This window comes from Rhinatrema bivittatum, chromosome 1 (assembly GCF_901001135.1).
Source record: "Rhinatrema bivittatum chromosome 1, aRhiBiv1.1, whole genome shotgun sequence".
NCBI lineage: Eukaryota > Metazoa > Chordata > Amphibia > Gymnophiona > Rhinatrematidae > Rhinatrema > Rhinatrema bivittatum.
In genome coordinates, this window is record NC_042615.1 from 63,647,798 (window position 1) to 63,662,825 (window position 15,028).

Sequence of the window (15,028 nt, forward strand, 5' to 3'; positions counted from 1 at the left end):
CTGTAGCCAGTAACCTTGGGAAATTCTCCAGAACTCACTGAATGGTTGTTATCTTGGATCAAGCATGGAATAAGGATGAAATTCTGTCTCTGACATGCCATGGGTGTTGTGGCTGGCTGTCCCTTAAATTCTGTTGCTTCTGGACTCTGATTGTTGCACCTTCTGGGGTCATTGACTCCTTGAGGTTTCTTCTGTTGCTGCTGCTGACCTTGTCATCTTGGCTGCTGATAGGAGGGAGATTAGTAGTAGATGGTAATTTTGGTAACCCCTGTATGAGCTAGAAGTTTTTCATGTAGTTTAAAAAATATTTTCTATTAGAAGATGGTGTTTCAATTGGAGATGTTAAAGATTGTACCACTATATTTTGCTCTTTGATTTGAGAGATTTTCCCTATGTTTCTCAAAGAGGTTGTCTCCCTTGCACGGTAAGTTTGCTAATTTATTGTGCACATCATTTCTTATTGCACTAGAATGGAGGCATGCTAGAAGTCTGGCTGCTATAGAAGCTGCTGAGGATCTGGCTGAAGTATCAAACCCCTCATAGGTTGTTCTTAGAAGGTGATGTAAGCCCTCTTGTAAGTCTGCAAGTGGGTAAGGTGTTCCCATATCTCCTTGTTGCTGTGAGAAAATGTGTTCAAAACCCGATACCCTTTCATACAAATATTGCATTATATAAAGTTGATGTTGGTGAATTTGAACATTGAGCATGGAATTCTTAAAAATCCTCTTGCCAAATTCATCTAACAACTTGCCATCTTTTCCAGGTGTATTGGAATGCACCCTCGTTTTCTTTGCCTTTTTCATCGCAGACTCTACCACAGCTGAAGCATGCGGAATTTGAACCATGCTGCAGTGGGTGGATTTTTGCATTTTATATTTGAGATCCAATTTCCTGGATGTTATGACCAGAAAATTAGGGGACTCCCATGCCCTTTCCATGACTTAGTCCAGTAACGAATGAGAAGGAAGAGCGGTAGGCTCTGACAGCACCTCCAAAATTTTTAAGATGCCCATTGTCTCAGCCCTAGGATCAGGTACTTTCCTAGTTTCAGTTTTAGTACAATCCCCACTTTTTCTAAAAACTTGGAATAAGTTAGGTCCTCTGGAGATGATGATGGTTGAACCAGTTCTTCTAGAGGATATAAAGGGATGCCCGTTGAGCCCTCCCGGTGAGGAAGGTGGAGACTCAGGGTGGTGAGACAATATTGGCGAGACTGGAGGGCTGTTTGAGTCCTGCAGGCTAATGCTTAGCTTTGAAGGTGAAGGAGCATGGTCAGAGTGATAAGAATGACCTGCCTCGGATTGAAGTAGGGAATGCGGGGTCCCCGTCTCCTGCTGAGTAGGTAGACTATCAAAAAAGGACTTCAAAATGGAAGTTTTGTGTCCGTATTTCATCTGCTGCTGATCTGTATTTATGACCATGAGAGTTGATAGGCGGCTTTATACGAGACCTTACAAATGAGGACGCAGAGCTAGTAGATTGATGAGATGTGGATCTGTGTCACCGAGACAATGGTATTGCTGCTTTTAAGATATTTTACCTTGCTGCAGCAGGTCTAGGTGCCAGAGGTTCTGATAGTTGTAGTTTTGGCTTGTCCCATAAGGATTCTTGAAAAGAGGGGGAGCAGCGGTGTTGGGTCAGTCAGAGTTCCCCTTTGGATTGACTAGATTCTGGCGAGATCCGCTCCATTGGCAATTCCTCTTCTACTTTCTGATCAAACCACTGTAATAAGGGATTGCGAGATGGTGATTTCACCATGTCTCCCAATGGTGACAGATCTGGTTGTACAATAAACTTTGAAAGCAAGTCTGATATGGGACTAGGTGAAATCTTTGTGTGTTTGGAAGATTTAATTGGCATTGGTAAGTTAGATTTTGCCCACTGTGTTTGCCGAGTCAGCTTGTTGGTCCGCTTCATTGTAGTGCTCTGCGCAGATTTCTTCGGTGGTCCAATGTGCTTTGATGTCCTTGGAGCGGTGTGCGCCAATATCATTGAGGCGCTGCTGTGCTGTTAATAGGCAGTTGGATCCAAGTGAGGTAGAGTGTCTTGCTCGATCTGGATGTGAAGTCTTTGGTCCTGGAGAAGACTGCGTGGGATCTTCCATCTGCTGGAGACTGAGCATAAAATCCTGACTTTTCTTCTTTTAGTCTTTTAAGATCCTAGCCACTTGATGGCGCTGAGCTCACAGGTCGCTTGATCATGATTGGGACTGAGGCACAAATTTGCGCCCGGTCACAGACATGATTTTTCCACATTCACAGAATTTAAATCCCAATTTGGACATTCATTGATGTTCTTCTCTTTTTTTTTTTTTTTACTGAAGAGAAAGAGAGAATGGCCCCACATGTCTGTGCAGAGGTGCGAAAAAAATAAAGCTGAGGAGAATGCTCGATCCTACAGAGAAAAGAGCCGCACACAAAAGATTTTGAGCTTAGAAAGAAAGCTCCGCCTTGTGATGACTGGATGATGTCATCCAGACAGCATGGCTAAATAAGCCTGCTTATCGACATAAAAATTATTATATATGCATTGCCATTTTTTTCTGGCCATGAACAGTATATCTTTTTCTATCTGGATTACTTTTACAAACATGGCAGTCAAGAATATGAAACTAGAAGGCTAGATTTTTTTTTTAGCTTTTAAGTTAGTAATATTTTATTTTAGTTTTAGATCATTTTTGGACCTATTTATAAGCAGTGATAATGCAGTAATGCATGTTAAAAGTCGAATTTGGTGTTTAATGCATATCAAATCTGCTTCATCACTGATATTGTAAAGGAAAGTTGGCCCAACATAAGTAAAATATTTGTTTAATAAATCCTGCAGGCGCTAACTTGCATTAAAGCAAATTGTTTTAACATGGCTTAGAAAAAAGATCCTTTTTATTAGTGAAAAGCTTTACTTTAATTCTGTTTTTTAGTTAAAGCACTTTCTCTGTTATTTTAAAATTCTGTTTTCTATTATTTTAAAGCTACTGCAAGTATGAATGATGAAAATTCAGATATAACAAATGGATGCAGCAAAGCACGAACTGGGACACAGAATGAAGCGGCTTTACTGGCTCTAATGGAAAAGACTGGGTACAATATGGTACAAGAAAATGGACAAAGGAAATTTGGTGGTCCTCCACCAGGTGAGCATTGTATTGTATTTTGTATGTTTTTGGCAGTGCTAATAAAATACTGATGGTGGCCCAATCCAATTAAGAACCAAATCTTAGGGATATTAATCTTTGGTACAGAATAGGCTAGGATTTTAATTTATTGTTGGACATTCTAGCTAGTTTATTCTAACAATTTGTAAGGTAGCATATCAGAATAAATGTGTTAAGGCCAAAATCTTAGAGGTTGATATACAAAAAGCATTTAGACAGATAACTAACTGAAAAGTTATATAAAAAGTTGTCTAAATGGCAAAACGATCTACTAAAAGACTTATGCGCCTAAATTTACCTGGTTAACTAGTTATGCAGCTGGAATGTAGGTACATAAATTGGGATCATTCTCGGGGCAGTCGGAAGGCGTTTTGGGGAGCAGTGGAGTTCGCTGCATAAGTTAAGCGGCAAACTTAGATATTCAGAATTAATGAGTAACTTATGCGGCTAAGTCTAGTCATAACTCTGACCTGTCGTAAAGTTAGTTGCATAAACATATGCTTCTAATGTTACGGCTGTGGATGCTTGGACCAAGGTAGAGTTGACACAGCCTGCAGGTTGGAGCCCTGCAGTTCCTTACTGTCAGCAGGCGGAGTTGGAAGAGGCAGAGGCCCAACTGGAGCTTCACTTATACCAGCCCAGTCTTAGGTGGGAGCCTCTGCTGATCCAAAAATCATGTTGAGTAGGCTGGGTCGTACAGGTGATGTGGAAGCAGGCTCGGGTCAGAGGTAGGCGGCAGGCCAAGGTCAATACTGGATATCCATCCGGGGAAAGGTGGGACAGATAGGCAGGGCAAGGAGGTGAGGAGCAGAACAGTTGAGCAACGAGGAGATGAGGAACACAGAAGACCTGAGGAACAGACCATGAGGACTGAAGATTAAAGGTTGATGAAGACGACTGGAGCAGGAACCGAAGATGAAGACCCCCTGGAACTGAAGACATGAATTCAGGAACTTAGTATTGCTGAGGCAACTCACACTACAAAGACTGGAGGGAGACCTGTTGCCGAGGCGAGGAGGAGATGCATCAGGGGCCTTTAATAGGCCCTATGAGGTCATCACAGAGTGCCGCTGGTCTTTTCCACCGCAGGCCCTTTAAATGTGGAGTCGTTGGGTGTGCACATGCCTTAGGAGGGCCTAGGGCAGTGGTTCTCAACCCTGTCCTGGGGACCCCCCCAGCCAGTCGGGTTTTCAGGATATCCACAATGAATATGCATGAGAGAAAATTTGCATACACTGCCTCCATAACATGCAAATTTTCTCTCATGCATATTCACTGTGGATATCCTGAAAACCCGACTGGCTGGGGGGGTCCCCAGGACAGAGTGAGAACCACTGGCCTAGGGAGAACATTGGCTGCGTCCTGCAGCGCGGGAACGGAATGTGGTCTGGCAACTCAGAATGCGGCTGCTGGGACCTGGCCCGATGGGTGAGTGCACCGGTTTTGTGGGAGGAATCCTTGACCGCCAATTGCAACAGCTAACTTTAAGATAGAAGGGAATATTCAGCAGTGCAAACTGCTAGATAGTTTAATCCAGCTAACTAGACCAAAAACCCTACATCAGCTGAATATTGCCACCGTGCATGTATATGTACAGGCGATGCCTGCTTGCGTCCAGAGACGCGTCTGTTTTATAACATGCGCACGTCTATGCATGTATGTTATAAAACCTGCAATATGCGTGTACGTGTACGCACAATTTTATATGGGCTTGCGCATGTGCGCGAAAATACTGGCTCTACTTGTAAATGGAGTGATTTTAGTAAACGCAACCGACGCAATTACCAGACTGTTCCCAGTCTGCCCAGGTAGAGGGACTTTATAATCCTCAAATTTAACCTGCCTCTTCTACCTTTTAGCTCTAACCCTTCAAATCTTGCTAAATAGCCTCTTTTTTTTTTTTATCATACTAGTTACATTCCATCCCATAGCCAGAAGTAAAGTTACATGGATAGGGATCCCGGCATGGCAACTTGTGCGCAAATAGTTAGTTCTGTTTTAATGCTAAAATCTGGGAATTCTCACGCCCAGACCATACCCACATTGCCCTTTTTCCCCAAAAATTGTGTGCATTCATGCCAGGAGGTACGTGCACACTCGCGCTTTTTAAAAATCCGTGCGGTGTGGGCTGGCTTGTATCTCCTGGCTTTGGAGGACTGAGCTCTTAATTACCCCTTACTGTTTAAATGTAGTTTAAATGTAGTTGATTTGAGTTAGTTCGGTAGGTCTAAAGTCATCCGGCCATCTGTGGCTGGTTTGCTACTTAACTGGATGTCTTCAGAGATATGTGGTTAATCACACTGTATAGTTAAAAGAGGTTCTGGAAGTGTAAACTGTGGGTAGCTTATGCTTCCAGCACTGCTTCTGACAGAGCAGTGATAGAAACACCGGGAGCAGATGAGTACTTTCCTTGCTCCCAGCTGAAGTTTTAGGGTAGGGGTGGCCCAGAGCATAGGGGATTTTGGGTGAAAAATGAGTGGGGGTTTGGCAGCCTAATTTCAATTTAAAAATGGAACTGGGGACCTTATTTTTTCCAGATTTAGGAAGGCTTCGAGGGGGGGGAGGTGGGGGGCGGCACAGCAGAGCCTTTTATGAAATTTGGGAGAGGAGGCAATTGGATCACAAACAATTACTTTTTTTTTTTTACTGTAAAGTGCTGTTTTACCAGATAACTTGCTTCTTAACAAGGTATCTTGAAAGATATCTGGCCACACAAGCTGGATAACTTAAAAACCTAATGATGTTTTCAAACATAGCTGGTTAGGTTTCTTAGTTATCTGGTTAGAGGGGACTTAATAACTTTAAGTGAATTTATTCAGCGGGATGTTTATCCTGTTGAATATCCAAGATAAGCTATCTGGCTAACTTGTCTGCTTATTTGGAAACAGTCTAAACAATCATTTATCTGTATAAAAACAACCAAAATAATCTGCCTTTAAAAAGGACATATGCCTAGCCTGGGGAGTTTTATCCTCAAAAGTTTCAAGATTAGAAGGGTCTAAGATGACAGCTTTTTCCCCTGAAGTCCCACAACACATTTGCAAGGAAATTTTAAATAAAGTGAGGCACCTAGAGAGAGGTCTTTAGGTTTTATATGGAGCAACGCCTTCCTCCTCATCTATTTCTCTCTAGCTACATCTGGGAAGACCTGTATTCTTTTAAACTGCCTTTGTATCTAAAATACTGTTGGAAAAATCTCTTATCTATATCACACACAAAAGACAACAAAAGTTGTTCTAGGAAGACTGAAGAATTTGAGATAAGTCAGAGCTTGAGAAGGGCACCAATACATTGGTAGCGCCTTCCTCTACACTCACAACTTGTCTCTTATTAGGTAAGTAAAACCTTTCAGAAAAGTGAAACACTATTAGGAGAGAATTGCAATGTTTCTGTTACATATTTCCTAAATAGTTAAATCCTTGAAATATAATGGGCCTTCCAGAAATTTAACAGACCGACTTTTAGAGCATAACTTATTCTCTAATATTTCACATTTATGATGGATTGACAAATTATCTTTAATACCAGCCGACAGGTAATTTTGGATATTAGAAATAGTACTAGCCCAATCTAGAGAATTAGTTTCAAATAAATCAATCTGCGAGTCCAAATCAAGCCATTTATCTGAGGCTACTGTGAAATATGCACATAGCTGATTAACTGTACTAGAAAGATTGTCTATGTGAGATACAATCCTCCAAATAGCTTTTAAATGTTACATTCTCTGGTTCCACAGACATCACATCACTAATACCAAAAGACTGGGATGGTATAACTGGAGCTGGAACGCCTGGAATTCCATTCTGACCCAGCAAATTTGCTGGTGCTAATGTTAAAGCCTCAATTCCCTCCCTGTTAAAACTTCTCAAAGGTGAGCAAGTCCCAGCCAAATTACCCTGAGTAGCACCCAAGGACTCCATCAAGGAAGAACCAGTAGAACCAGGGGGGATAAAGCTTAAAATCTCTGGATGTCCTCTGCATAGGTTGAGGCATAGGTGTGGGAGAATGCTCTTCCGTGGCGTCAGCTACCTTGGTAATCAGAATTACCTGCAATAGTGAAGTAGCTCATAAAACATGGGAGTCCATAGGCTCATGAATCGCTGTGGAGACTGAAGGGGATGCCAGAGTTTTTCCTTTCCTTTTCCCCATCCTCCGAGTAAAAATATGGTTGTAAAGGGTGAACCCCTTTTGGTGCGCCAGCAGCAGTTACCTGCACAGCACTGCCTTATAAGAGCTCCCATGCCTAGATGAACCCAGCAGTGAGGTGTCCAAGATGTTGCCAGCAGCGACTCATCTCTCAGGAAGATCTTGAGCAGAAGGTAGGAGGTTGTCCCTCATTTGATATTTTTAATTGTAATCCACACTGAATAATTTTTATTGCATATTGAAGTATATAAATGGTGTAATAAAATAAATCAGGTGGTATCCTACCTCAGAATAGTAGACGTTGCGGTTGAGGAGACCCCTGTATTGGATCCCATCATTAAGGGGGTTTATAAGTCTTCAAAAACTTTTGTCTTCATTCTGAAGTAGAGTAGATGGTCTGGGAGGCTCCTGAGTTGGGTTCAAAGGGGAGCAGATGTTGCAAAGGTGTATCCTCTCCTCTCAGATATGGTTAAATGCTTGTTTCAGATACCCTGTGTGGATGCTCTTGTCACGGCAATTACTAGGCGAACCACAACCCAGTAGAGGGTAGCACTTCTCTTAAGGTCCTTCATGATAGAAAATCCTTTGAAACACTTATTTACTACTTTTGCTTTGGCGGTTCACATTTCTATCTGTGGGGGTTTTGTGGTCAGGGTGCTCTAGCGGTGGTTGCAACAGCTGCCAGTGAGGAGGTGGCTAGGATGGAGTCTCCTGCAACCTTTTTGGCTTATACCTTGTATGATCTTCTCTTGGTTTTTTTCTTGCTCAGTAGCTGTGGACACTTAGTCAAAGACTTGGTTAGGTAAACTTTCCTTTAAAGGGAGGTTATTTGGAGAGGATCTAGAGCAGGTGGTGAAGAACCTAGGAGATCTGAAGCCTCAAAGGCTGCCATGAATGCCATACACTTCTCCTGTACCTCCAGAGGTCTAGGGCAGTTTCATGATACTAGGTGTTATAGTCTTGGTAAACAGGCATCTTTTTTCAAGGGTTCTCAGGCTTCAAGGGGCAGGGGTCACTCCTTTCTGGGTTTCTGGAAGTCAGAAACTGATTCTGTCATACCTCAGTCTCACACATGGGTGGCGTCATCCAGTGGAGCCTGGCATGGAAAACGTATGTTAAAATTGCTAGAACTCTGAGCCTCTGAACATGCCTGAGCGTTCATTATACCACTCAGCCATGTGGGGTCCATTCAGTCTTTGCCTTTCTGTGGATCCCGGTGGTTTGCAGTGATTGAGTGTGTCACATTTTTCCTACTTTTAGGATTTTTTCTGAGTGATTATTGCATTTCAGTACTGTGGGGATTACACTAGATGCAGGGTCCCTCATATTTCCCTTCTAAACATTCATAGACAGGTTTTTTTTTTGACATTTTTCTGTAAGTTTCCTTTCGTGTTCGTACTCCTGGGGCAGTGTGCACTCAGTGCCTTCTGGCTGAGAACCGAGTACTATGGAATCCATCCCCTGTCGATGATACTGAGGAGGGCTCCCTTTATCCCTGGTTACGGGCATCTCTAATCTCTGTCAAATGAGGGAATGACTTGCCGACATGCCTTTCACAGGAGAGAATCACTTCGGAGATCATGTGAAGGATGCGATAGCGCAGATCCATAATAATTGGGCAGCACTTCACCAGCTCTTTGCGAACACTCAGGACCCAGCCTCCTCATCTAGGACACTATCCTGCACTGTCTCAGTCTTTGCACCAGCAGGCCCCTCATAGCCACCTCAGGCAACAGAGGGCCCCTAAGCCCCAGACAGCACCGTAGACTTCTCCTGGGATGAGATTTTGACTGGATCAGAGAGAGAGTGTAGCCAAAAACTTGGTACCCTTGTCAAAGGCCTCTCTAGTTGAGGGCAGGCTGCTGTTATATGCATTTCAGTGGCCCATTGTAACTGGTTTGATATTGGTGGTAAATAAATGTTTTTAAATAAATAAATTGTAACCTCAGACTAGTGGGTCCTTGGCATCATTCGCAGAGAAAACAAATTAAACTTATGTATGTCCTGGTCAATCATCCTCCGAGTCCATTTAGGGACCCGTAGTTCATCAGGAGGTGCTACTTTCAGGCTCTTCTCCCTGTTAATGGCTGAACGGGTTTGAAGCCTTATTCCACCAGGGTAGAGATTAGTAGGGAATCTACTCCCGTTACTACTTCCCAATTCCAAAGAAAACTTGGAGGGGGGGAGGGGGGAATGACACCATCCTATCTAGACCTAAAGGCCTTGAACAAATTTCTGAAAAGAGAGAAGTTCATGATGCTTTCCCTGAGCACCTTGATCCTTTTTTTTTTTTTAATTTGAACTTATTATTTCCTTCAGTAGTTAACCATGAAAATACAAGAAAAATGTGGGTACAAATCATCAACCTTCTCTCAAATAATTACAAACCATATTCACATTGTTTGTATCACATTTCATAAAATGGGGGAAGACAAGAATACAATGTATGAAATAAATTGATCCTTTTCTTCTGCAAAAAAGGGGACTAGCTATGCTCTCCTCGATCTCAAAGACTAACATCAAAATTTTCCACAGCCACAGGAAGTATCTTAGATTTGTGGTGGGAACTGGCATTTCTAGTATCAGGTTCTGCTGTTTGGACTAGCATCCACCCTGCAAGTCTTCACAAAATGCTTAGTCGTGGTGATGGAACATATTTGCAGACTGGGATTGCAACATTTTTCCCTACCTGGATGATTGGCTGATCAAGAGCATCTCTCTGGCAGGGGGCCGAGGCATCCATGCACTCTAACGTCTGGGTGCTGGAGTCACTAGAGTTCATAATAAACTATTCCAAGTCACATTTCGGCCTGCCACCTCAATTGGATTTCATCAAAGGCCTGCTAGACATGGCTCAGGCCAAAGCCTTCCTGCCATGCCATCTCAGCAAAGATTCAAAGGAGCTAGCAGGCATCAGATTGGCTCATTAAGACTGTTGGGCTAATATGGCCGCAACTATGCATTTTCCTCCCCTGTCACACCTGCACATGAAAAGAGCCCAATGGACCCTAGATCCCAGTGGCTTCAGGTCATTCAGGATCTTCAGGAATGCATCCAGGTCACTCTACTCCAGGACTCGTCTTCATGGCAGGAAATTTCCCATAGGGAGTATCCTTCCAAATTCCACAGGTACAAGTTATCTAAACAACGTATATGTCCACCCTGGGATGGGGGTGTGCATACCAATGGGCTCCGTACTCAGGGGTTTGATCCACCCAGGAACGTGCTTCAAATCAACTTCCTTGAGCTCCGGTATGTGTTGTGGGCTTTCAGAGATCAGCTTTCCAACAAAATCGTGTTGATCCAGACAGACAACCAAATGGCACTGTACAACGTAAACAAGTAGGAAGGTATTGGTTCTTACCTCCTTTGTCAAGAGGCAGTCTAGATATGGTCATGAGTCCTATCGCATGGGATAATGCTCAGAGCCACACATCTGGCTGGTCTGGAGAATGGGGTAGTGGTTTCAGACTGAGTTGATAGTTCTGACCCCACAAGTTGTCCCTGAAACCAAGGGCAACACTTCCTTCTCTGGGTATGCTGTAGATGAACCTGTTGTAGCCCCTTGGAACAGGAAGGTTTCTTCTGCTCTTTATACAGGGCACAAGCAAGCTAGCCTCAGACGCCTTCGCCCTCCATTTGGGCCAGGGTCTCTTGCACAAATATCCTCCAGTTCTGCTGGTAGCGAAGACTTTGTTGAAGGTCAGGGAGGACAAGAGGCATAGCTTTCCTATTGGCTGAGGCAAGTCTGGTTTTCACTACTTCAGGAGTTATCCAACCTGAAACTGAACAGACTGGGGTACTTCCTCAGATTTCATCACTCACGATTGAGGGCAGGGTAGCGACATCACAAACTTCCAGGCCCTATACCTCACAGCTTGGATGTTGAGAGGTTGAACCTGCAACCCCTTAGTCACTCAGAGGATGTGTCTCGTGTCCTCATAGCTTCCAGAAAGCCCTATGGACTGAAATGGAGGTTATCTATATAATGTGAGCAAAAAGCCCTAGACACTTTCTCCTATTCAACACAAAAACTGCTTGACTACTTTCAACAGCTTTCTGAAGCTGGTCTCAAGACCAACTCAGTTAGGGCTCATCTAAGAGTGATTGGCCATATCATTTGGTAGAAGGTAAACTCATCTCTGTACAGCCTATAGTTGTAATTTTCAGGTGGGGTCTCCTTCAATTGATGTCGCCCCTAAGTCCTTCTTTGGTATCCTGGGACTTCAGTGTGGTTTTAGCTCTACTGCTGAAAGCTCCTTTCGAGCCACTGTGTTCCTGTGGCCTGAAGTACCTGACCTGAAAAGTCATATTTTTGGTAGTGGTTGCTTCAGCATGCAGGATCAGTGTGCTCCAGGCTTTAGTGACGTATGTTTTTTCACGATAGAGTGGTCTTGCGTATGCACCCTAAATTCCTGCTTATGGTGGTGTCAGACTTCCATCTTAACCAGTCAGTCATTCTGCCAACATTTTTTCCCAGGCTTTATGCTCACCAAGGTGACCAAGCCCTGCACAGTTTGGACTGCAAGAGAGCCTTAGCTTTCTGTCTGGAGCAGACAGAAGTCCATAGACATTCTACACAGCTTCTCTTCTTTTGACCAGAACAGGCTGGGAATCACTGTTGTCAAACAGCCGTTATCCAATTGGCTAGAAGACTGTATCTTCTGTTATGGCCCAGGAGGGATTGCATTTTGTGGGTCATGTCAAGGCTCATTCTATCCAAGCCATGGCAGCATCGGTGGCCCACTTGCTAGCATTCCCCACGGAGGAGATCTTCAGAGCTGCAACGGAGTTCAGTCCTCTCATTCACATCACATTACTGTTTGGACAGGGATGGCTGATGCAACAGCAAGCGTGCCCAATCTGTCCTTCAGAACTTGTTTGGAGGTTTAGAACTCATCTCTGTTCCACCTAGGGCCTGTTTTTGTTCAGGTGGGCCCCCTCTTAGGCTATGTGCATATACAAAAAAAGGCCTGTTGCTGACAAATGTTGGTGCCTGTTGGCACTTATTGTTCCTCCGTTTTTGTTGGGGGCTTCCTGCAGCTAGATATTCACCCATGTGTGAGGACATTCGTCCTGCTTGTCCTCGGAGAAAGCAGAATTGCTTACCTGTAACAGGTGTTCTCCATGAACAGCAGGATGTCAGCCCTGCCTCCCTATAGAGTTGGGCCTCCACTTTGTGGGTTTTTTCTAGAATTCTGTGTGGTATAATGCATGCTTGGACATGCTCAGAGAGGCTCAAAGTTCTAGAAAATTTGACATAAGTTTTCTGTGCCGGGCTCCATTGGATGATGTCACTTATGTGTGAGGATTCATGTGAAGACAGGTATCCTGCTGTCTTTGGAGCATACCTGTTTCAGGTAAGCAGCTCTGCTCTCCTTGGCAACCAGTCAGCATTTTTAGGTGAAGTGCGGTGGTCTACTCTTTGGTTCTCTCTGTGGGCAGCCACCTTCAGTTTTTTTCAGGAGTGGACCCGCGTAACCTTGGATTAGAGGTTTTTGGAGCTGGTCCATCATGGTTATTCTTTGAGCTTCATTCGCCAGTTAGCTACACCTTTAGTTTATTTTAGTTTGTTAAATTTGATGAAATCTCCCTGTTCGTCACCCATAACGTGAAAGGCAGTAGCCGAGACCCTGTTGTGTTTCCAGTTGTAGAGGGCTATGTTATAGTGCCCTTTCCAGAGAGATTGAATGGTTGTTAATTTATTTGATAGTGCCCAAGGAGGACAGGTCATGCTATCCAATTCTGGACCGCAATGGAATAATCTCCAGCCTCAAGAGTTCCTCGTTTCACATGGAGATACTTATTTCTGTGCTAATGGTGGCACGCCTGGGCAAGTTTCTTTCTCTGGATCTGTTGGAGGCCTATTTCCATATCCTCACTTCTCAGGAGGATCAGAGGTCTCTCCCTTTGTATTCCTTGGAGAACATTTTCAGTTCAGGGCTCTTCCCTTTGCTTTGGCCATGCCTCCATGAGTCTTCACTAAGATAGCGGCAGAGTCATTGCCATTGAGGAAAGAAGGGATCAGGGTTCACCCTTTTCTGGATGATTAGCTAATCAGGTCCAATTCATATCAAGAAATGATTCCGACCTCTCGCAGATTGGTCCAAGTTTTAAAAGGTTTGGGCTAGGTGATCAATTTCACAAAGAGCAACCTAGACCTTCTCAATCCCTAGGACATCTGGGAGCTTGATTATATTCCCAGAAAGCCGGGCCTGACAGTAGAAAATGTGGACAAGTTGATTCCCAAATACTCAGGTTTCTGGCTCTTATTTCAATTTATTTTTTATTTTATTTAGAAATTTTTTATATACCGCGGCACGTTAAGAACATCACCTCGGTTTACAATAAACAATAATTCAGCAACAAGTTTTACAATCTATTGACAATAGAAAAAAACATGTATCAAAATAAATCAATGTAAGATAGAAGAAACATATAATACAATTGAAATAAGCCTAACATGGGAAGTTATATAAAAGTTAAGTATAAATAACTAGGTACTTTCAAACATGAGTAGTAAGGTGGGGTAGAAGATTGAAATCTATTTAGAGAAAGGTAATGTATTGTAAGGGAAGCCTATAAAGATTAAAAGGTGTTGCCAGAGGGAATGATTATTGAGGTATTGTGGATAACAGGAGGGGAGGGTGTTTTTGGCAGTTCAGATGAGGAATTTTCCTGTTATGGGTAAGCTTGTTTGAATAGCCAGGTTTTAAGGTTTTGTTTAAACTTCTTATGGCAGGGCTCCTGGCGCAGGTCAGTGGCATTTATTCCAAATGTTGGTTCCTGCAATAGTAAATGAGCGTTCTCTCGTCGAAACATGCTTGATATGTTTGAGGGTGGGAAATTGGGATTATCTTTAGTTCTTGAGTTCTATAGCAGCCACTCTAGACTTACTTCTCTGGGCAAGGAGCCATGTGAGACTTCTTCAAAATTCCCATTTCAGTGGTCACTTTAGTCCCAGGATTTTGATCTGCATCTGGCCATGCTGGCATCAGAGAGGTGGAATCTCAAGTGGTAGATGGTTCTGCAGAATCTGTTGAGGGATGTTAGTCTGACGGCTCTGTCTTGGGTTCTGGTCACAACAGATGCGAGCCTGCCCATGTGGGGGTCTCATTATCTGGATGAGGTGTCACAGGGAGTTTGATCTGCAGAGAAAGCAGCTTGGCCGACCAACAGATTGGAGACCAGGGCCGGTTGTCTCTTCATTTTCTTCCCCTGGTTTGGGGGAAGGCAGCCTGAATCCTATTCGACCTTGCAGTGGCCAGTAGCATATGTGAACAGGCAGAGTGGCATCAGGAGTCGGGGAGTGTCGGCAGAAATGAATCTTCTTTCCTTGGGTAGAGCAGAATCTGCAGCTCATTGGCGGCTCACATTTCCAGTCACACAAATGTGCAAGCAGACTTTTTTTAAGCAGAGCCTGTTTGATCCCAGAGTGGGAGCTCAGTCAGGTGGGTTTTCAGATCATTATTTTTTGTTGGGATTGGCCTCACATGGATCTGATGGCAACCCGCAAGAATACTAAGGTCTCATGGTACTTCATTTGTTGCCAGGAGTTCAGCTCCCACGATATAGAGGCCTTGATGCAGCTCTTCACTTGTTTCCCCCATGGCATCTGGTCAATCAAGTTCTGCATCAGACAGAGTTGGAGAGCAGTTGTATGAGTCTGTAAGCCATGGAGACCATGGTATATGGATCTGATGAGGCATCAGGACAAACTTACTTTGC

General features: G+C 43.7%; 1 protein-coding gene across 2 annotated transcripts in view; it reads left to right on the forward strand.

The window, feature by feature from the left end:
* RBM46 (RNA binding motif protein 46) overlaps positions 1–15,028 on the forward strand; it is a 334,436-nt gene that overhangs the window by 74,711 nt on the left and 244,697 nt on the right. For both annotated transcript variants that reach the window (XM_029613106.1, XM_029613031.1), the window contains exon 2: positions 2,972–3,133. In XM_029613106.1, coding sequence (XP_029468966.1) covers positions 2,983–3,133 — 151 coding nt within the window. In that variant the 5' untranslated portion in view covers positions 2,972–2,982. The remainder of the gene's footprint in view (positions 1–2,971; positions 3,134–15,028) is intronic.